The sequence below is a fragment of the Etheostoma cragini genome, chromosome 18 (assembly GCF_013103735.1).
Source record: "Etheostoma cragini isolate CJK2018 chromosome 18, CSU_Ecrag_1.0, whole genome shotgun sequence".
NCBI lineage: Eukaryota > Metazoa > Chordata > Actinopteri > Perciformes > Percidae > Etheostoma > Etheostoma cragini.
The window spans coordinates 9,659,372-9,684,146 of record NC_048424.1 but is presented as its reverse complement, the minus strand read 5'-3'; the positions used below and the strand labels follow the sequence as shown (position 1 = coordinate 9,684,146).

Below are 24,775 nucleotides of genomic sequence, written 5' to 3'. Positions count from 1 at the left end.
TAAAGCATTGTGTACCTGCTCCCGCCTGCCTCCGTCTCTCTGCGTTTGGGTCCTCACCGCACACCCCCCACAACAACATGCTTGTTCTGTGATCATTTGCTCGTATGTTGTTCTGAGAGCAGGTATGAGGGGGCCGGCTGAGAGGCAGTGTCAGGAAGCATAATTATACAAATTTGCTTGCACTTTAGAATTGTGTGTATGTGTGTGTTAATTTATCTGTGTGTGTTTGTATGCACCTGATCGTTTCTGCAAGTGTACTTATGTGCAAGCCATTGTGTTCACACTTGTAGTGCACACATGCACGTCTCCTGGTGAAATCTCCAGCTTCAAGTGGTCATGAAACACAAAGGCAGCTGCCTGGCTAAGGGCCAAAACTCATTGCCTCAGAAATGAAATGACAGACGCCTGCCACACACAACTCTGATGCTAACTGCACTATGGGCTAGACGTATGAGCGCATGGTTCACTGCAAATGAATTGAAGAGAGGGGATACTTGAGGAAATCATCATTTGGAATGCAAGGTTTTATGTGATGTTCCTATCAAAGAGGATTATTGCTCCAGATGGAGTAATCTGTGCCTGCCTGTCATTAGAAAGTCACCAGCTCGAATCTAAACGGCTTTGATTTAGTAATACTTTCCTTTTTCTGAACACTTTTTATTAAAACTGCCCTGAAGCAAAGCACTGAGCACTAACCACCAAAACGCTGACTAGACCATAATGTAGTAAAAAAAGACTTGGTTACAGTAATTAGTATGTCATTGCTGCCGCAAAGCAGTAATAGGACCAACAATAAAATACAACAATGTAATGTATCCAAACGTTTCTTTAAGAATCATGCTGGTGTGCGCAATAATGGCAGGGGAAGAAGCTGACTGAGACAAAAAGAATAAGGGCTGGTTATGTTTCAAAATATAATAATTGTCATTTACTGTAGAGTGTATAGTAATCACAGCTGTACTGTAATGGTTAATCCTCTGTTCTCTTATCTTGCAAATATTCTTTTTGCAGAATACAAAGGAGTTTTGGAGTAATTGAGAGCACTGATATTCCTTTCAGCATTGTTTGGAATTGTTGATTCGGACAATGGCAATGCAGATAACATAACGCAGACAACAAAAAAAGTGGATGAAGTGCTGAATAGCCTGTGAGGTTTCCGATCACTTTTTAAAGAAGAAAAGACAAATGAAATAGAAATCAGTGAAATACAGTATCCATTCGGCAAAGCTCCAGACCGGATGGAGGAGTCTGTTCTAATCTGAGAGGGGCCAGAGACCCCAATCTACCCACAGGGTCTTAATTAAAAAGAATCTAATCTGATAACAGATTGCGTACACACACACACACACGCACACGCACACAGACACACACACATGCACAAACACACACACACACACACACACACACAGTGTACACACATAGTGGAGAGAGACTGTGAATGTGTTTTAGAGAAAAAACATTTGTGATATCAATCAATGCCTGGGCCTCATAATTAAAACAATGCTGAATAGAAATGGCAAAAGTACTCACTTCCCATACTTGAGTAGAAGTACAGATACGTGTGTTAAAATTACTCTGGTAGAAGTATTGATTTAACTTCTTTACTCAAGTAACAAGCACAGGCTTGGAAATTTACTTAAAGTATCAAAGTAAAAGTAGCCTTGCGAATGACAACCTGGACAACACTAATTTAATTTAATTTATTAAATTTATTGAAATTATAATTCACTTTGGTTTGCAATCACTACACACAGGCCTGAAATACACATATCCTCAGGTCCTATTCCTGCAAAAATTGAGAGCGCAATTTGGTTGGGGGGGTTACGGTGCCTTGCTCAAGAGCACCTGGTGCACCCAGTGCCCAGGAGGTAAATATAGCATCTCTCCAGCCACCAATCCACACTCCGTTCTTTGGTCCGCATGGGGGACTGAACCAGCAACCCTCTGGTATATACGAATTCAATTGTGATTATGTGAGAATTCAAACTTGAGTTCTCTAACTTATGTCTTTGAGGTCTGAGACATTAATGTTAACATTAGCCCAAAATAAAGTCCATTTGAGACAAGACCAAGTAACGTAAGTAACTTAAGTGGTCTCGAAAACAAGAACGGCCTTGAGCAACGTTAACGTTACTAAAGCACTGTTACACTAAATCAAGTTACTGAATTTGTTTTTGATATAAAGCTAGATGCAGACATTGTCTCAACTAGTATTAGATTATTTTCAAATAAAATGAACGCTCGCTAACCTTAACGTTACTTGGGTTTGGGAGTCAATATTCTTGTTATCTTGTTAATAATCTTGTAGATTCCAATCTCTGATGCTGAATGTATTTACCTTCACAGTTTTTAATATACATTTGGAAAAAGGTAAAAAACTTTCAGGGCTGAAACCGTAATCAGTCAAATACCTCTGAGTAAAGTGTAATCAGTCAATCCTTTTTTCCAGGTATTTTAAGTAACCTATTTAATTTACAAACTACTAATTAGTTTTTTAAAAATATTTTAGGGTTTAAGTGTCTTTTTCAAAAATACCTCAAGACAGGCAATGACTCCAGCTGGGATTGAACCAGAGATCCAGGTAATCTAAATTCCAACATTAAGTGACTCTGACGAGCTTCCAGAGGTTTCGAGCAGCTAAAGTCAAATATATCATAAATGAAATTAGTTATTGTTCTGATAGAAGCAGAATTGTCTTCAAACCTTAGCAATGACCAAGTAAGTTAAAGTGAAAAGATCAGGGCTCATTTGTGTTTATGTGTACTGGTGTGTATGTGTGTGTGGTGACCCTACCCTCCCTTATTATCTCCCATCATATCACCCTGCATTGACGATAGCTTCCACATCTGCAGTGCATTCCTGTGAGGCCAGGAGGTGAGGAGAGCCTCCTACGCCAGAATGACTCGGCAGGATTTCTTCTGCGCTCCCTCCATCCCCACACTCCTTCCCACAGACTGACTCACCGCTTTCTGGCCGAGGACCAGTCTGTCTCAACTCCTCCTCTCCTCCCTTCTTTCCTCTCTCCTAGTGCCTGTGATCTGATGTGATTGGATGCTAACGCTGGAGGGCTTTCTGCAACACAACTTTCAAACATCAACTCAAACTCTGATCAGGGGAAGGAATGTATAGAAGGAAGATTATCTTTAGCACTTCAAAGGGTAATTTAGAATCATGTATTGTACATTGTTTCGTCTTGGACTAAGTGATCGTTTCAATCACTTAACTAAAAGAATTGTACTATGACATGATTAGTGACTTAACAAATGTATGTGATGTTCTCAGAAACCTAGTGGTTGAAACATTGGTCTTGTAGTGAAAGATGTCTACAAACCAAAAGCCCCTTTTAAAAAAATAAACAAAGCAGAGGGAAATGTGTAGACTTTAGCCAGAACAGAGCCAGATAAGATCTTAAAACGTTCTCAGAGTGCAAGACATTTGGCTAAACTGTGTGATAGGAAGGGTAAAATACGATGGGCTCAACAAAACCCTGATGGTCCCACTAACTTTGGAGGCTGCTTCTTTGGAGCTGCTATTAGGATAATAGCTACGGGGGACTGCAGAGTTGTGTATTAGTAGGATATAGACTGAAAAAGTTGCTGCAAAGTGGGATTTGTTTTCTATACTACACTAAAATAACTAAGCCATTGCTTTGTAATAGCCCATTTATGTCTTTGCATCTACTGTATATACCTGCCTACACCTGTTCAGGGTCCTGAAAAGCCCAGCAGCCCAGCATGCACTGCCAAAAGACACAGGAATACAAAATGGCAACGCATACAACTATATATTTCAAGTATCAATGCACCTGCGCCCTATTATTTTGTATGTAAGCACACAAAGGCCTGGTCTTGGTGCACGTCAACATGTGAGAATAAGAAAACGTTCTATTACCCAGTATCCAAGCAAAATTTATCACATTTACTTCCTGGATGAGCAAATCCCTGTTACTGTACTTTGACTGCTTATTCTGTCTTTATGATACAATCAGGTGTGTGCTATGGCCATCAATTGATGCAATGATTTGCGACGTCACAAAGCGATTGGTGCAGCCTGTAGGCAAGTTGCAGAACAGCAGACAGATCAAGACTGTCTCACTCGTGAGGCTGAGAAGAAATGTTTTTGCATTCTCTCTTCCAAACTTTCATAGCTTACACATTATGTATGAATGAGGACTGAAAGCAAGCATTCGTCCTCGTTGAAGTTTGGGAAGCATTAACGCCGCTCCTTCTTGCTGCGGTTTCTTGAGGTTGTTGCGTTGGGTCGCGGTGTTTAGTAAATGTCAGAAGCGGTCAAGCATGTCCGCAAGTACAGAACTCGCCCTAAAAGCCGCTGCCGGCCACTGTCAGTCACATCAGCGGCGTCTTAAATCATTGGCTCTGACGTTTAACCCATTCGCCACTTTTAACTGAGACAGATCTGTGGCCAATGATATGATTGGCTATGATGGGTAATTGCTGCATCTGCGTTTGGAAGAGACAGACATGGACAGCAACTTTCTTGAGGTGAGGTGATTCAGCACTTCACTCATCTTGTATCTCAGAACTTAGACATTTGCAAATGAAAAACCTTTTTTTTTTTTTTTTTTGCAATGCTTTTTTTTGCTTGTGAGCCAAATACCAGCTATTTGATATTGGATTGTCCTTGATGTAGCACCAAGGAGAGTCTTGAAAATGGTCTCTGGAGCCAACTGTATCAACCATAGACTGTATTTAAGGATGGATGACATGTCTCCACTTCCTCCCGCTGTACAAAAGTGAAGTGACAAAATATGCCGGATACGGGCGCTGCCATCTTGTAATTTTGGAGCCGGAGTTTGTGCAGCAAGCGTAAGGCAGTGGAGCAGCGGTACAAGTCCTATAATTTGACACACCATCTACCCTCTCATAATGGGGGCCTTTGTGCATTTGTGTACATGCAGTGTGTGCCTTGGTATATATTAATTGCTTGTGTGTGTTTATGTCTATGCTCTGTTTGTGTGTCTGTGCATGCATGTGTGTGTTTAACTAAACCTTCAGGTGTTTGGGTAGGTTCACACCTGTGCCACAGCGATGGGAAAGCCTCAAAGGCAGAGTAAGTGACCCAAATAATGAGTGTTTAGTTATAGACCAACAGAGAAGAGAGAGAGCGTGAGAGAGAGAGACACTCTCCGTCACCTTCTTTGCCCTGTGCAGAGTTTTGCAAGCGTGCAGACACACTTGCCAAATGAAATGCCGTCTGTTTGCTTTCAGCAGGACAGACAGTGAAAACTAACAGTTCACACAGGCAGCAAACTGTGACACTGCCCCTGCTCAGAAAGACACAGATCACGTTGCACCAGAGCAAGTGTGAGGGCCTAATTGAGAAGTAAAAGAAGGAAAGCAGAAGGTCTTTCTCATCATTGGTAGTGTTTGTGTGCCCCTCTTACCTCTCTCTGCTGAACTTGAGGGAGTGGAGGATGGCTGGTCTCTTCTGTCTCAGGTTCCACAGGTGGACACTGTCGTCAGCCAGAGCACTCACCAGCGCTCCCTGTCACAAAAGAGTTACATTTTACATTCAAAGATATCACAGGTATCATCACTGGCATAATGTACATCTAGGTTATAACTGCAGAATTCTCCAGAAACATATCTAAAGACTGCACATGCTTTCACATGAGTCAGACAGCCTTCCCTGGAAACTGACTTTAAATCAGGCAGCTTTCTCCCAGGTAGCCATGATGATTCATAAGATGTATATAAATGTATGTGCATGTGTAGGTGGTACTAAAAATTGTCTCCATCTCTCTGAGGGTTCGTTTGAAATGCTGACTCATTGTCACACAGACGCTGGCACACACGCACCAAACACACACAACTAAGCATGAAATACAGCATTTATCACAAACTCAAAGTAAATCAGTAAAGTTTCTTTGTCATATGATTCAGAAAGTGCTGTAGATATTCAGTATTCATAAGATGGGCCCAGCCTGTCAATTGACACATACATTTTGACAACATACATGACATATAGACAAAACCGCCTTTTTTCGCTGAGCAATTGCCTAATAAGAGTTGGGTGAGTTGTGGGTTGATTCACATCTGAGATTGTCTGAGATTCAAAAAGAGGACTAATAATGTACGTTGAAAAAACATCATCCCCATGTATTTTCTTTCAACAGTATCTGTGTATAAATCTATGGTGAGAATCAACTGACAATTTCAATGTTGCGGCTAATAAATTACTTGCACATCAAGAAGTGTTGACAGTTTAAAATACTTAATGCAATGAACACAGTAGTACACAGTACTCAAAAGGTATTGAGGATTACCAGCATTACCCAGCCCCCATGGGGACTTTGGTCAAATGACTATTGGTACAGTATCATACAAGGAAAAGAACTGCTCACTGCCATAAAACATGGAAATACAGAAGGGAGATAAGGAAGAAAAGGGATGTGAGTTACTTTCACGATACCAATACATTCATTATCATACATCCTTCTCTACACACTAAACAGTGAGAACTACTTTTTTTTAGCATTTTAAGGGGTGAAATGCAATTACCAGGGATGGATATTTATGAATCTGCCCATATGTTTTATTAAATGACATACACCACAGTGAACCTTTTTTCCAATAACACTATTAACCACAGAGTTACCTGTCTTTGGCTTTGTAAGACAGCACTGGAGTACAGATGCCTCACTGGAGTCATGAGCAGTTTGCTGACTCCAAATGTTTCTCTTGTGTTTTTTTGTGACGTACCTCATTGATGAGAAACTGTAGATGGATGACGGCTGCTCCGCTCTCGTGCTGACAGTAACACTCCACGCCTGGACGACCAAACCTGAAACGTTCTCTGTCAAGGAACTTACAGTTTCACCAAACCGTTTGTTTTTGTTTGTGTGGGCAGCCCAGTATGCACTGAATCTACATGAGGCAGCCCAGGACAACAGCCTCAGCATTTGAAGGTCATTTGCTCCTCACTACACCTGATTCAAAGGTCATAACAACTGCTACCTGGTTACCTGCTAGGAAGGAAAATGGAATATCCACAGTGACATTTGTATGGTCTACCAACAAAGCTTGAACTTATTCATCACCTACAACAAGATTGCCGGGCTTCACTATTTCTGACACCTTCCTGTGAATTGCATTCCTTTCTTGTAGAATAAAGGCACTTAAGAGCCACTTACAGCACCTAACACTATGTTACTATGTAATTCAGGTGTTCATAATGACTTGGAACTGCTGAACCAAGTGGATGACTGCAATTACACACAAGTCGTAGTATGTGAGTGCTTGCGAGGAATATAGATAAAGTGAAAACAACAACGGGAAACATTGGCAGTGCCACTACTGCAGCAAAGGAAGAAAACTGTAAGAAGGATGAAGGGTGAGAAAATGGAAGGAGGGGGATAATTTATTACAAAATGAATATTTAGAAAATGAATCAGCAGAGTAGAGGTGGATATTATGTTAGCACATGAGAAAATTATAGCAGAGAGAGGATACAGTTGAACAGAGATCCCCAACTCTGAAAAAAGATGCGGAGGAGAGAGAAACAGGCAGAGAGGGGCAGAAGGGTGGAGGCTGGGGGGGGGGGAAAGAAAGATGAGGGTAAGGGACTGACAGAGAATAAGTGGCTTCTCTCCCTGAGGAGAGTGAATTGGTGAGCTTACTGATTATAGCCATTCATTCTTCATATGACTCAAAGGACTAAGGTGGGGGTGGCAATTTCTCATACTGGGGGCACAGAGAGATGTAACACCCTGGGGACGTCGCTACTGTTCATTAGTGTGTGTGTGTGTGTGTGTGTGTGTGTGTGTGTGTGTGTGTGTGTGCGTGTGTGTGTGTGAGTTTGACCCCCACATAGTGACTTATAAATACAGATTAATCAAACTATTTCATGCATCCACATAGAAAATAGTGAGAATGAAAATATATACTTTGATTAACCGTTTCTATATATTTGAAGATCAGCAGAATAAGCTGCATCACATGTTGACAATGGTAGAAACAGCAACAACAGAACAAGCAGAGCCCCAACAATCTTATCCAAACACCAATAATCAAGTCCTCCTCTCCTACGGTAAAAACTGCACCTTCAGCCCGCCGTAATTTATTAGGCTGTAATGCATGTAATCAGTCCTGAGGTGTGTTGTGACCATCCTAATAAATAAAGCCACCACATTAACGAGCCAGCACCACACACCTTGTTTCTCCTCAGCTAAAACCCCCAACTTTTCCGTTGCATTTTTATCCTTTGGTTTAAAAACACAACAAGGCGTTTATGAGCAAATACAAACACACACACTATATACTGTATGTATTCTCATCCCATCTTTTTCACGGTTTGCATCATTTGATCCAATTTATTCATCTCCATTTGGTGGCTACTATTTCATTTATAGTTATGTTTGACCACAAAGTATCAGTGTGATTCAGTAGCGTTTGTACTGCATGAAAAGCTGCCCTCTTCAGGTGGATTACGCTTTAAGCTCCCCCTCCTGGACAGGCAATTACAAGACTATAGCTCTGAGCCAGTGATGCCATGACCAGGAGAAATCCCCAAGCTCCACTAGATTTCAGCCAGTAAGCCCACAAGAAGATTGAGCAGACCAAAACTATGACACCTGGAGGGTGCCATCACACCAATGATGATCAAAATTTTCCCCTATACAACATCTGACATCTAGCTTAGCCTTTTAAAGCTTGAAAATACTTACTGTATGTTCACCAGCCACCTCTCTGTTAACCGTTAAGTTCTCTCACTCCACTTCTGAAAGTAATGGAGGTGTAACCTCGCTTAAACAAACACTGCATAGGATTTATAGGAAGCAAAGCTTGTATTCTGTCTTCTGTCAGCAATTAATTGGGATAAAGTTCACTTATTGGTCTTAATATGTTTATGAAAAAGGACGCAACCATTTACCAAATTTTTAACAATCTATCATAACGACACTTTAACCAGCCTCTTACTGGTAAATCTCAAATTCTACCATTTGGCTTTTATTCTAAAGCCAATTGAAAGGTGTAATCCCCCAAAAAGTTGTATACTGGACGCCAATGTGCGTATGTACATCAAATGTATCTATCTACCATTTCTGAAGTGACTGAAGAAAACAACTGCCACCAGACATTGCAACAGTGTGAACATCAAGAGGATGTGCATTCTTCATGTAGCCTTCAGCTTCCTCTTTGGGTTCCGTACAGAAAAAACACAACAGCATGTGTATGCCCTGAGTGTTAGCACAATGACTAAAACAGATGGGTTCAATCGGGTTGGTTTGATGTGTTCAGGCATCTCACTTGACAATAGTGTGAATTGTCGGTCGATAACATTGGATTTGAGAAAGCTTGCTCAATATCACTGAGTACCTGCTTTGAAGACAGAGAGGTGGAGGCACATATTTGCATTTCTTTCGCCATACTCAAGTTTGTCCTCTAATGCTATTTGTAATAGTAACTAAATGTCCATAAGTACTTAAAACATAAAAAAGTGAAATATGTACCATGACAGAAGGTTATGTGGCACTGCATTATTCCATTATATGGACTATTTAAAGTTTAGAGCTTCATACACTGTACAAAATTAAAAATATTAAAAGAACTCTTGATTGTGATAGAGAAGCAAAAAGAGCTCATCAGCACATACTGTCACACCCAGTGGATGAGGACAGAGGACCCTATTGCTCTCTCCACTTGACCTATATGACTGCGATCCTCGAGGATACTGCTGCTGGCTAAACTGTCATAGACTTGGGCACGCTGACGTCCATGTAGGCCAGAATTTGCAAGTAAGGGAGAGCAAGCTAGCTTAGCTCAGCTCATTTAATGAGGATTGTGATGTGGTATGCCTAAAAGCTTTAATTTTTTGCTTTAGCTTTTAATTGTTTCCGAGCTCGGACGGGGAAATGTGATGACAGAGAAAGTGGCGCCTCTGCTATTGCTGTTTGCCAAATCATACAAAATAGTCTATCATAATGCCTGATGAATTTTTCAATTGGCACTACATATCAAAACTCAAAACCATCCCATCTGTCTAGTAGACAATATGTACAGAGGTACAAAGTTTGTGTTGAGGAAGTTTGTTGAGCACCCTGTTTGTGTAACATTCATACATGCAGCAGTGCCTGTGAAGTGTAGTCAGGATAATTTGTTACGACAGTATAGTCCGTCTCAATCAAAATGACTTTTTTGAAAACTCTTTCCTTATGTTTCCTGGCAACCAAATCTTCCAGGGCCTCAGAAAGAGAGAAGGAAAGATTTAACGTTGTGCTTTCGAAACTGGTCAAATTGCCTTCTCTCTGAAGAGAGGCAGCCATCCCGCAAGCACATTATCATTAAGCACACATACGTGTTGACACAGAGGAAATCGTAATAACACCCTGTAACATAAAGTCAAACCCTCAAAGAAGGAAAAGTGGATTTTGTTCATGTTTCAAGTAAATGTTGCCACAATAATTATTATAGAAATGCAGCATGCCAAACCAAGATATTGAGTCCATGTGGGAAAGACTTTGGATCGGTGTATAAAGAGGTTTGCATAGAGTGAATTTGACCATAAGCCACTTAGTTTCGGTAGACTGAGGTTCTGCATTCTTCTCTTCACATTTATGTCCATGCATCAACTAAGAGACACTAGTTCTTGCAAAATACCTTACATTTAACATAAAGAAGCTGTTAAGCTCATGTGTACCTTACTCAAACATGTCTTAATGCTTTAAAGAATGTTAATTGATTACAATGAGTGTGTTTACACCCACTTCTTTTTAATGCACATTTCATTTTGTGCATAAAACGCTGGAAATACATGAGAGAAAAAGAGTTAAAATACTGCCAACGTTTTTTAAGCTTGCTTAAGTTGAAGTAGTTGGTATTGATAAAAAGAAAATGCTAGAAAGTGCAGTGGAAACCGACTTAGCGAGTGAATCATGGGACTCAAACAGCACAAAAGGCAAAAATAATGATGTCATCTCACTGCAGCCTCTTCTACTTAATGATATGATGGCATTAGGTTAATGTCACCCACTGTTTATATCAATGCTGCAATCTTCTAATATATCTTCTAAAATTTGGATTTGGCCCTTATATAAAACTATTTAGGACAACAAATGTTTCTTGAAAATTAAATGCAATTGTGGACAACTGTCAACTGCCGACTACTGAGTAGTAGCCAGTAGGAAGGTTTATCTAAACAGTAAACAGCAACCAAGTTAATACTGTATAGAAATTAATTACAATAATTCATATAATGCCAAACATTACCTATTAACTAATTATTTTACATTTTCTAGTTAAATCATATTTTTTTAAGATTATTTTTGGGGCATTTTTAAGCCTTTATTGACAGGACAGCTGAATAAATGAAAGGAGGGGGTGACATGCAGCAAAGGACCGCAGGGCGGAGTCGAACCCGGACCCGCTGCGTCAAGGAGTAAACCTCTATGAATGGGCGCCAGCTCTACCAACTGAGCTATCCGGGCACCCGTTAAATAATATTTCTAAAGGTTAATGGTTTTATTATAAACCGGTAAATAGTTTGTTAATCATTTGCCGAGTGATTAGATCATCAATTAGCTCAAAAATAATAAAAGAAAATTATTACATACCTATACATGACCTATAGCTCACTGAGTAAGTGCGCTCGCCCCATGTTGGCTCACTCCTGCAGCGGCCCGGGTTCAAATCCAGCCTGCGGCCCTTTGCTGCGTGTCATCCCCCATCACTCTCTCTCCCCCTTTCACATGACTATCCACTGTCTCTCTCTAATAAAGGGAAAAACCCCGAAAAGACAATCTTCAAAAAAAAAAAGAAAAGAAAACTATTACAAAGTGTGTCCATAAAAAACGACTGCTCCATCTTAAAAGTAATACACTGGCAGTGTTATTTACTTGAATGCTCCTTCTGCTGCTCTCAATATGTGATGGTAAGTCAATCTTTACCCAGTGCATGAAAGCTTTTACATTTGTTTTTGTAAACCTCTAACACTGGGTAGCTATTTACCACTGTTTGGTCAAAATGTGTTTCCTATAAAATAAATGTTTCCTCTGGCAGTGTGTCTTTGCTTCGATTTCACGCCAGGGAGGGAAATAACATGAATCCCATTTCTGTAGGTTGTTTTTTACATCACACGCTATAATAACCATTTACAAAATCTTATGAGACTCAGGGGGCCTTTAATGAACATTATCATACCTTCTTTTATATGACCCTTGAACCAAATGGAAGGGACATTAGCCTGCATGTTATCAAGTAAATACATGTTATCCACAATATTTCCTCAGGGGGAAACATGTTGATAGTCCAGGGAAAATCCTCACGTGCAGAGGAAAAGATTATTTTCTCATTGTTATGTTGTGTTTCAGAGGTAGCAGTGTTTGATTGGAACAATAATAGTAAGATTGATTAAGATTAGAAATTACTGGTCACACTGTGATTGACAAGACACATCGAACCGCTGAACAAAAATGTTCCATTTAAGTCCTCTGAGCGCTACAAATGCCAGCAAAATAAAAAAATAAAAAATTATTTATGACCTTTTCTGAATCTTAAAATGACAAGCATCTCTCTTTAGAAATATACCGAGACATCTCTGTTACCATGGTCAAATTCTTTCTAGTATTTTAACAAACATGACCCAAAGTAACTCTGAAGTGCCTCGACTCCATCCACACGGGACAGGCTCAGTAGAACATGTTTCTCAATGGGTGACAAGAGCATTCCTCATTCCTTTACCAAGCGAGGTCTCTATCTTGCTCTGCGCCCCTCTTACCACACTGCACCAATGCTAAAAGTCGACAAACTGACCGCAGGCAGCCACGGGAGCAAGACAAGAACACAGGAGAAGAGAGGAAGACAGAGAGTGAAAACAGAAAGTGGGTCAGCTTCACGTCTTGTCAAGCTTGATGAAATTTTCCCGAGTGTTTCTGGAAGTCAACGTTGACTGATAATTCCCTTTTATATTGCTCCTCTTATATTTATTTTTGTCAAAGCCACAGGCAACTTTCCTGACAAATAAAGGTGAGTCACTGGGCATCTGGCAAAGCAAAGTTGTCATAGAGAGAATTGGCTGGGTACAGTGGGAAACAGACTGCAGGTTTTATGAAACCACGTTATCCAGGAATAGAGTTGATCCTGATAAGTGTAATTGAATTGGGATGATTCTGTATTTCACATGAGAGAATGGTTGGCTCACTGCTGGTCTGCTTTCTTCAAACATAGCATGACTCTGTATATTTGACTAAGAAGAAGAAAAAAAATGAAGGAGAGGACTCAGCTCTAAATTAGAAATTGAACGCTCGAGAGGGATAAGACCGAGATGGAGGGTGGACAAAGAAGATAGGCACGTTTTAACATTAGCCAGAGCAATGAAAAATGATAGGCAAGATAAAGAAACGGATGTGGAGAAGGGGAAACAGTAAAACAGAGGTGACCTCACGGAGGAGGAGCAACGGAAAGAGAAAAGATACAAAGAGAGGTGATTAATGGAGGATACAGAGACGAAGGAATAAGGGAGAGGCACTGAGAGAAAGCACCAGAAAGAGCAAGCCTGGGAGCGCTGAGTTGCTATGACGTTGGGCCTGAAGTGACGTCAAAGCTAGCCAGTCATACATCACCCTGCCGGGAGGGAGGGGGACCACGGGGCACAGGCTGCTCTGCACCAGACCAAGAGACAGCCATGAGGCGATGGAAGCTGGGCGGCAGAAAGCAGAAAGAACAGAAGGGAGGCAATGCAAAAATAAAAGTCAAAGGATGACAGAGAGAAAGAAAGAAAAATAATTGAGCATAGGAGCAAGGGCGAGAAAAACAAGAATGCCTTTACAACAAAAAAACAACAGAGGAAACAATACAGTAATAAACCCGGGGAAACAACAAAGCAAAGACCCCTACTGCAACCACAAAGGACTCGGTGCAGCTGCTTGTACACATTACTCAGTTCCCATTTGGATGTGATATCCTACAAATCATCCATAACTCTGCCATCCACCTTAACCTTAACCTGCCTAAAAGCTCCCATGTCACCCATCTCCCAATCTCCCAATCTCCCGCTGGCTGCCTGCAGCTGTTTACATCAGATTAAAAGGCTGCTGAGGGAGCTGCATCTCCATTCTTTCAGGCCACGATCTCTCCCTGCATTGTGGCTGGCACTCTGCCATTACCAGGCACTTGGCTCTACCTTCCTGAAGTCAGCCTTTTTGTTGCTCCACCCTGACTTGGCACATTTGTGGATGTTTTCTTTAATTCTTTTTTCAATAATAGCTTTTTCTAAGTGTAGATTTTAAAGGGATAATTATGTTTTTGACACAGTCCAGCTTCCATACTTCCTTATAGGTTTAGCCAGAAAACATTTGTTTAGAAATGTACAGCATCACATAAACAATGCTCTCTGTTTTTATGCCTTTGCAGCACTGGAGAAATGAAAGCATATCCTGTGTGTCCAGTGGGGGCCTCTCTTTACAATGCTGACATGGTTTTCACGGTTTACATGGTATGGAAGACATGCTCTGGACAGAGAGGCCAGGGCACTGTTTTTGCGCTGAGCAGCACAATGGTCAGTGAAATTTGAAAACGTCTCAACTTGAGCAGAAATGTCCTTTAAACAGGTTTTCCGTTGTCGCTTAGCAACAGCAGGAACAATGACAAGCATCCTACCAAGGTGCTGGTGCACATGGTAAGTTTAAAAAGCCCAGGTCTACCCTCTGACTTTTAGAGATTTACACCTTGTAAATCTCTAAAGGGGCCCCTAAGACGTATTTAGGTTCATTTGTTTTCCTTTCCCTTTCCTCTGCCACATCAGTCAGATAGCACCAAATCCATCAGTGACAGAGACGAGCGCGAGAAAGCCATGAGATTCACGCTCCCACGTATGGGGAAAAAAAACACAAGTATTGTCATGCCGTCATACTGAAACGCAAGCAAATGGCTCACAAAGGCAATCCTGAGGCACGGACACATAGCTACACACTCAGGAAAAACCAAGAGTTGAGCAAACTGGTTCATTCATTTGTTTAACACAGTCCTTGTATAAATAATCTCTCCTGACACATTTGATTTATTATTCAGGCAAACAATTAAACTGCGATGGGGCCACTGAGTATTTGCCGCTGCATCAGCTTTCACACTCACCTTGGGGAGCACTGCGACACACACACATCTATTATAGCCCCTGTCTCTTACATTCGTCTCTATGACATTCTTGACAATGGCCATTTGCTGAGGTGCACAGTTCAACATTGCAGTAATCCAAAATCCCGTAACAAATGAGACCTGTTTTTTAAGTTTGCCGGTAGAAGGCTGATTAGGGGGGAGGGAAAATGCTGCATAAATGAAGATTCCACTGGCAGGTTCAATGTTCAGGTTCAAAATCCTATCAACAGGAGCATGCATGGTCGTAATGGCACTGCACAGTGCAAGACATACATATTACACAGATACATTTGAACTTGAACACATATTTGGATTAGTTTACCGCACTGAAACAGTAAAGAAAATGCACCATCCTCTTTAGCTCTTCAAGTCTCCTTTACTGATCTGTGGCGATTGCAGTGACAGGCAATGATGTAACACAAAGGACGGCCAGTTGTACAAAAACATGGCTTTATCAAGACATATTGTCTATAAATTAGTTTGGACATGAGCCAGGCAAAGCGGGCACAGTGGTGATGCACAGTAAAACTTGTGACCCCCCCCCCCCCGCCTCCACATGCAGTACGGATAATGTGGATTGTTGGTGTCTGGAGCATGGCCAGTTCTGCCCAATAGTGGGGTGTTAATAACCCAGTACATCATCTATTTTTAGAAAGACAACTCAGCACTAAGTTACTGTGCCGCAACTGAGAGGCAAATACCTGAAAAGAGATAAGACAGAGGGAGACAGATGAAAAAGGAACAACATACAAGCAGGGAAAGAGGTTTGGATAATCACTGGATGTAGAGATTGAAGGCGGTAAAGTGGAAAGAAGGGTGAGAGACAAGAAGGAGCGAGGGATGCCGGAAGAAGTAAAGGGGTAAAAACTATGGGGCAACAAATGTTGAGTCAGCAGAACAGCTAGTGGTCAAACCCTCTTTCAAAAGCATGCATAGCATAGGAGAGAAAATTATAAGGGGGGGGAGGAGAGATGAAAGAGAGTGTGACAGAAGAAAGAGAAGGAAACTCAGAGGGAGAGGGAGAGATACTGTATGAATGAAAAATGCAAAATATAAGAATATTTGGTTTGTAGGACAAACCTGATCATCTTGGATGGGACAGACGTGATTTTTAGCTATGCTTTGCTATTGTAACTGACAAACTGTTTATTGGTCTCATTTACAGTGTGTGACAGACAGCGGCTTAACAGAAATCACAAGTTCTGCTGTTGTGATAGCAATGCAAATCCTGTTAAAGGATTATGTTCCAACAGGCGACGAAGCTGAACAATGTCTCCGCGAGACAAGTGGCTGCAATTACTGCTTAAAAGGGACTTTAGTGTTGTTGTGCTCTGTTCTGAACCGATTCTGAACATACATTTTTTTATTTCTAAATGATGTTTTTCACAAGAAACAATTTGAGTGTTGGAGACAATTGGACAATTGGAGACAATCAATAAATTACCTATTTGGCTTTGGGTGAGTAGAGTTCACTGGTTATGTGTGATTTATTCATTATGTGCATATCTCACATAGCGCACATATTAAGTTGGGTACAAGGTGACTATGTATTAAACATGAGTTCTGGCCTATGGACAAGTGCAAGGACACTGACTCTAGCTGCTGAAAACACCCTAGCGGTCTGAGCCCCACATGGCCAATTACAGCATAACCCGTGCAAGAAGCAGAGGCTCTCAACTCACTTTACAGTCTACATTAGATCTGCCCTGTGTGACTTTCAACCTTTACTGTAGTTTTAATCTTAGTTACAACACCCGGTGACTCTTGTAGGTTTGAACCGCCAAGCACCCCTGCTGTGAGCCTGTGACCAAACCTGGCTAATGGAAAACCCTTATATGTGTCTGTCTGTGTGTGTGAGCACCATTATGACCGGAAAAGTTGGAAACACAACAAAAAACACAATGGTACTGTGGTGGAAACCATCAAAGAATAATGTCACTTAATCACTTTGCAAAGATGGTCAGTAAATCCAATCTATCTCCTCAGGAGCCGCATGTTCACCTGCTGCCCTCGGATTAAATCCCACCTGAACTATTGACTTGGTCTGCTCTTCAATGTTCATAGTCCATCATCTGTCAAGAATAAGAATTCCACTTAACTCTGGATTTTAAACAAGGCTCTGACTGATTTTCTGGCAATTTGGGAGCTTGAAACTGAAAACGAGCTGTGAAAACAACACAGAGATGATCACCTTTTAACTTTATGTAGATAACTTGTTTGCAAACAGTTGCTTATTAAACATCCATCATACACAGACAGAGCAACACTGGCCTTCATTTGGAGTCGTGTTTCTGGCTACTTGTATTGTAAATCCAATATCTACTTTCAGATTGACTCAGTTTTGGTCTCAACTCCTGAGATAAATATATGGTTCTGTAGCTGCTAAATGCTCAACTACCAGGGTGTGATTTAAAAAGGGGGATGCCTCAGATATTCCCTTTCTGGTCTATATATCCCTGCCTCCGCTAAATTGTTTTTATCCCCGGTCGGAACAAAGTGTATCCCCCCTCAAAGGTATCAATGATACTACACTATATACCTAAAATAGAAGTAGCCTATTTCAAACTAGGTAAAGCGGTGTCTATAGTGCAATAGAACAAAGACATTTGAGCAGCAGTTGCTGGTTGTATTTTGCCGCTAGAGAGCTCCGTCAGAGCTCCGTTTTACCAGCGGCGGTTAGTAGATGGGATCAGCTGCCAACAGGTGACTGTGAGCCGGAAACAGGCGCCGCCAGATGACAGCCCTTTCAGGGACCATGGTAGTAGAGTTTAGCCAGAAAAAGGATGCATCATGCAGCGATGACGGTTAAGTTTATGCGCCAAAATGACACTATAAAACACTCCCAAGGAACAAAGGAGCGTTTCCTGGGTGAAAATATTTAGTCATCACCACAAAGTGAACTCCGCTCTCTGGCTTGAAAGCACTGTGTTTCATGTTGACACGTTGTGCTATTTCATTTTGAGATTATTTTTCATTTTATATTGTAGTCCATAAATGTGTGTTATGGCATGGCTGGCCAAGTGGCACTATATCCATGGTATTAAAAGGGGTATTTAATTATGCATGTTTTGTTTTGCATGATCAGTGGGACGACAACAAAGACCGGAGTTGAGGGGAACTGCAGAGTTGGTTGATAATTATCTTTGGGTTCATCACTACAAGTGATCCATTTTACAAATATGGAGCCATTTGAATAACTGTTTATATAAATATACTCAGTGTGGCGGGTTTCATCTTCATTTTTGTGGAAAGAGAATCACAAAATAATAATAATAATAATAATTGACGGCATATTATGTGACTGTTCTCAAGAACAGTAGAAAGTTAACTGAGCAAACAATAATATGGGCATCTGGTTTTATTTCCTAATAAACTCATCCAAAACTGACAATAACACTCATTACACTCTTTATAGTAACCCTTCAATTAAAATAAAAGGCTTTTACGTTTACTTTCAAGGCAAGACTTTTCATTTGTGTATGTACTTATACCTCATTTGTAAGGTAACAAGCAACATCTCTGATATAAATGAAACATGAACCACCAGCTCTCTAAAGGGACACCTTGTAATTCCCTTGAACACATAGCTCATTCCTCTTTCTCGCCTCACACTGTTCTCATCGGATTGCACATATTGACATGCTCGCTATGACAACAGAGTGTTTCGATCCATAAAAAAAGGTTGATAGTCCAAACAATGGGGTCTGTAATGCCAACCGGGGCAAGGGAGTAAAGCGGGTACCAAAGCATGCCTGACATCTGATCAATTTTACCATTTAACCATAAAGGTGTACAATGATATGCTCGTTATTGGGTAACATTAATGGGGAGAGTGAAGAGGCAATTAAAAGGACAGACCCAGATCAAATGCTTGTAATTTGTATTTAAGGTATAAAGATCACCCTCAACACAATTACGATCAATGTCTGCTGTTAACAACTGAGATATTTAAGGTCTGAGACTATAGACACCATAAGGATTATGGAGTGAGAAAAGAGGAATAGAAAACAAGTATAACAGTTTCAAAGACAAAACCCAAGTGGAAAGTTAAAATGACAGGGGGGAGAATCATTTCAAAAGGAACATGGTTTGGCTATATACAGAAAGACAAGAGGGAGAAAAACAGGGAAAGAGAGATGGGGAGGAAAACACAAGCAACAGCAGGACTAAAAGTCTTCCTCCTGTCTATGAATAATGGATGTGGCAAATGGGAGCCAGCATATGTATTTAGATGGCTTTATGCATTACCCTCTCAAAGTGGTAAGGAGGAAAGTGTTTCATTAGAATGAAACTTAATGCCAAATTAACCTTTAACACGTTTACACTGAGATCACAAGTCTCTGTTTTAATGCAAGCTCCAAAAGGCAATTAAATGCATCTGGACTGAGGACCAGCAAACACTGATCTGATCTTAAATAGAAGCTTGCCAGGTACTATACTGTGCTGTACTGTTCAATGTCAGGGTGTTGGCAAGATAATGAGAAATAAGAACATTAAAATGAATGTTACATAATTTACAAAGCTAAAAAAACATTTTCCAAACAAACACAGCCATTAAGCCAGTCCCTCACCATATTCCTAACACTACCTCAAAGCAATCAAAGTGTACTGTATTGCGTGTGTGTGTGTGTGTGTGTTCTCTTGCCCTCCCCTCTCTCCTGACACAAACACACATGTGCCCTCTGGCACTTATATCAAACAAATCTTTTCAAAGGTAGGACCACGGGAGATTAGCCACCGTTGGCCTCTAATGCGTTTCAATGTGCCAACCAATGCAGAGTCAGGCCTACTTTCAAGGACAGGTACCTGTGAGCTGCCAGCACAGCAATAGTCAGTATAATGCCAGACGTGCGGTAACACTTGATTGGCTTTATCCACAACTCGGTAACTGATGTGTGTGTAAGAGATCGACCGTTAAACTATAACTCGGTGCACAGAAACGATGTACGAGAAAGAAAATAGGATAGACCCTGTCTTCCTAGAATCGGTCAAGGTAGGATTAGTTGGATTTTGTGCCATCTTAACAAAGGTTTAAAAACAAACCAAAAACAGTGAGATGAGTGAGATGAATCATTAGTATAGTTAGAGAAGTCAAAAGAAAGGGAACCTTGAGAGAGACTCACCTAGAAGAGAAAAAACATACACTAGAGTCAGAAAAAAACATACCAAAATGCCGATTTCTGTATGCATCTTCTTAATGATACCATCATATTACAGAACTACAACACCAGCATCGATAGATTTATTCAAACTGATGGATTGAGTTATCTATGCAGCCCTCCCTGCTGGCATGAATTCTGTTGTGTCTGTTTTTGGACTAATTAGACTCACTGTTGGTACATTGTATGGTTGTCACTTTGCCAATAGCACGAGAAGGGCGTCTTGCCAAGTGTCATGCAGCATATAAAATATTAATCGGAGTGCTGTCCTTTGCTCTTGCTCTTCTCACATTAATTAATGTGAGACTGAAGGCCAAGTATACCCAGCACTAAACTGGAGGCTGCCAGAGAACTAGCGCCTGCCCGCCTGCCTGCACACACACACACACACACGCACACACACACACACACACAAACAAGGTGGCATAATCAAGATGTCCTTCAACGGGAGGACAGAGGTTAAAGGCCCTATGATGGTGAGCATCTGTATTGCTGAAGAGTCCTGGAGCAAGATTCAAGATGGAAAATATAAATAAATTAAATACATTTGTTAGGTGTGAAAAACAAAAGGCAAAAAGTGTTTGACCTGACAAACATCACGCTGATGATATGCTGTTTTTAGAGCCACACAAGTCATGGTAAAAATTAGGTACTATTTGCATGATGGCACTGCATGAAGGGTTAAGGGGTCATTACGCTCAAGATGCTTTCCTTCCTTTAATGCATGGAGCACAAATTATGCATTGGTCTAAATAGCTGTGAGGGTCTGCATGGCGCTCATTTCATTAAGCCCTTTGCAGACATGGGCATACACTTTGAAAATATGTCCGCACGCAGCACAACATTTAAGTGGGGGCACCTGGGTAGCTAGCCTGGTAGAGCGAGATCATATACAGATGCTCAGTCCTTGCTGCAGCGGCCACAGGTTTGGTTCCAACCTGCGGCCCTTGCTGCATGTCATTCCCCGTCTCTCTACTATTTCATGTCTAAGTTGTCAAATAAAGGCCTAAAAAGAAAATCTTAAATAATCAGACTGATTCATCAACTGCAACATGTCCACCTCTATAGACACCCAACGTAGTGTAAACACATCCGTGAGCATGTCTGTTGTTCACCCTTCTGGTTATGTCCATTTTGGCATACATCAGGGCCTTTATTCTGCATTGCAATTGTGATTGCAATGTAGCCTTGTCCTTTGGTGTTTATATTACTCTTGTACAAGTAAAAATTTTGGCCTGAGGAAAAGTCAAAGAGGGATAAAAAACATGAGTTATCCTCTCAAAATCCCAACCCTGACCAAAACAAGTGGCTTAAAATGAATGGGTGTTTAGATGAATATAAGCATAGGAGAATCATATTAATACTTCTAAAGGATGAAAAGACACCTATAGTATATAGACACATGCACATTTTAAAATTATAAAATACCAGATTAGCATGTCGTAATGATGGAGATTATTTCAACATGTCAGTACACACAAGTATGCCAGGGGAACAGACAGCAGAGAAACAGGGACTGTGGATTAAGGCAGGTGATGAATTAGATTGGATTAAGTAATTCAGGAGTGCAGAAAGGAGGACCTTCTGTCTGAGTGACGGGACTAATAAAAAGAACACACATTCACACAGACAAACACACCACACACTTGATTAAACAACAGTGCTTTGATGACTCACTAGTCCATCTGTGCAGTACAAAAATGTGCGCCTATGACACACGCACAACACCACCGTACTTACATGTTTGTGTGCTACTTTATTTCTGTAGTGCTGGGGATTCTAACCGCCCAGTTGAGAAAGAATAGAGAGGATGGGGAAGGGACAAGACACACACATAATCTCATCACACACCATATACAGGCCTTTGGGGGTCTATAGTGAATGCATAGAGCAACAAAGACAGTTACATAAATCAAGAAGATTTTTTTATGTGAATTTTATTGTGTTTATCTACATGTGTCATGCACTGTGGAGGTCACACAGGACAGGATGTATTCTGTTTCATCACTGTGTGTCAGGCAAAGTGCCTGTAGCGTGTAGAGGGGAAGAAAAAGAGTGACGGAGTGAGAGCACGAAAAAAAAAGAGCATCTTCCTCGCTCTGCTACTAATCCCCTCCACCTCTCTTGCTGGTACAATCTCTGTCATTTTTATCTCTATCGCCTCTCTGTCTGATCTCTCTCTCTCTCTCTCTCTCTCTCTCTCTCTCTCTCTCTCTCTCTCTCTTCGTATTTTCTCCACCCTCATATTCCGTTGCTTCTCCAGGGTGCTTGCAAGGTAGCCCAACCATGACGGCTGATATTCAGCACACACAAACGTATATCTCTTATATGCAATATATGTATATTATGACCAAGGTGAAAGATATTTTTTACAACAAAAAACACAAAATGTGAACTAACGTTGGGTCTATAATCTTGTAAAATGTTTTTTTGTTTTCTCTTCTGTTTTGGACAATCTTTTTAAAGCATGCAAGATGCACAGGAGATATGGATGCATTAGTAGGGAGACCTTTGGAAATCTGACCACCTCAGGTCTTATTCAAAATGATTCAGGGTGTGTGTCTCAGTCCCAAAGCTGTCGCATCACGTCAGTCTCCAAATCACTCTAAGCAAACAACACCGTAAACAAACACAAATGGAAATTGATGCTCGTGTTCAAATGTACGCATATGCTGACCGAGGCACTCACGCACACACACGCACGCAGGCACACGCACATGCGCACGCACACACACACACACACACAAATATATATATAGAGACAGCTGCACACAACTGCCTCTTACCTGGTTCCTTTCCACATACTGGAGCTCAAGCTTCCTCATACACCAGGTACACACAAGATATGTACAAACACCCATGAACACTTGCAAAGGACACACATCCAGTAAATACATACACTCATAAAACAGCCTGCTACAATGGTCTTAGCTATTAAAAATGCATGGCAATGCAGCAACAGTTTCTAAAAATGAGCACCAGAGGCCAGCTGCTGACTATTGCAGAGAACTGCCTACCAAGAGTGAAGGTGAAATCTCTCCCACAATGTCATCTTAATGTAAGACAATGAAGCACACAGTATAGCCAATTACATTAAAGCTATTCCTTGTTTTATTGCCTGTGGTTTAACGAACGGGTTAACGGCATGTGTTATCTCTCAAGATGTTAATATTGTCAGGTCTGTGGCAGTGCCAGCCAGGGTTAATATGTTCACCGCTGTCCTCCCTCATCGTTTTATCAGCAATCATCGACACCCGCGTCTAATGTGAAAGCAAAAGTGTTGCCAAGCACCAGACAGGAAGAGAAATCACGACAACAGACCCCAATCGAGGCTTAATGGGGGCCTAGTGGCGCGGCTAGCTGAGACCTCTCACACTGCTTGTTCATCATTCACTCCCGCTGGTGTCTGGGAGATGGCAAGGGCTTCTGGCTTATCAAACAAATTAGCTGCTTCATCACTGAAATAAAAGTGGCAATGCAAAAGCTGCAAGGTTGTCTTTTCCTACACAGTGTGCTCAGTAAAAAAGAATGGGCGCCTCCCACCTCCTAGGGGTCTGACACTTTGTCCTGCTCATAGAGCTGGCAAAAAAATCAACGTGTGGTGACTTCTGCTTGGACAGCGGTCTGATTACAAGAGGGTCAGGAGCCAATTGTTGCCCTTCCAATCTCTGTAAATCCTACCCACATGCAGTAAATAGGGCTCTGAATCACAGAGCTGAATGACTGTGACCGCGTTGGCTTCCCTCCATATGCAGACACTTCTACAGTACACTCCATCTCCTTCTAATTTCTCTTCCTCCTCTTATCTTTTCTAAACTGGTATCCAACTTTCTCAGTCTGTGGCAATTTCATCCCTCCAATCTTCCTGTTGCTTTTCCTTCTGTTTCCTGGCTAAAGCCGCAGGAATTCATGACTGGTTGTGCCGCACTGAATGACAAACCAAGGACACATCAGTGGCACTTCTAGGTATTTGTATCTTTGCAGATTTGCACCATGTTGAGATATTCTAGACGTCACCGGCATCACAGTGGACATCAGTCTTGCTGAGTCTGCCAATTCCCACTCTGGATGATTCTAAATCAAACAGACACAACCTACCATTAGGGTTTTGAGAGCCACCATTGTGATTCCAAGTCCTCCGCGGGTGCTGGATGGGAAACTGACAAAGTTCCGCGTCTGTCTTAAACTAGCAAAGACACTTGAGTCGGGCTTTACACTGTGTTGCGCATGATGTAAGATCGGGCTCCTTAAGGGAAGCTACTTTATTTTCCTTACTGTATCAGCATGCGGTAAAATCAGGCTCTTAGACACAGCGGCCTCGAGCGAGCGAGAAAAGGCGTTATTGTGGAACGCTATCACTCTTTCCTTTCTTGTGGATCAATAAGTAACTCTGATGTCCTGTGGGTACGGGACGAGGTCATGTAGGATTTATGAAAGTACGTTAGCAACGGTAGGCTTATTCCCAAGGGTGCTATTTTATGTGTGAGCTACTATAATCTGTTCATG

General features: G+C 41.3%; 1 protein-coding gene across 5 annotated transcripts in view; it reads right to left on the bottom strand.

Annotated features, from left to right (window-relative positions):
- The window catches only part of stxbp5a (syntaxin binding protein 5a (tomosyn)), a 93,715-nt gene that overhangs the window by 50,874 nt on the left and 18,066 nt on the right, over window positions 1-24,775 (bottom strand). For all 5 annotated transcript variants that reach the window (XM_034899839.1, XM_034899841.1, XM_034899838.1 and 2 more), the window contains exons 3-4: window positions 6,723-6,804; window positions 5,405-5,505 (exon numbers count right to left, since the gene is read on the bottom strand). In XM_034899839.1, coding sequence (XP_034755730.1) covers window positions 5,405-5,505; window positions 6,723-6,804 — 183 coding nt within the window. The remainder of the gene's footprint in view (window positions 1-5,404; window positions 5,506-6,722; window positions 6,805-24,775) is intronic.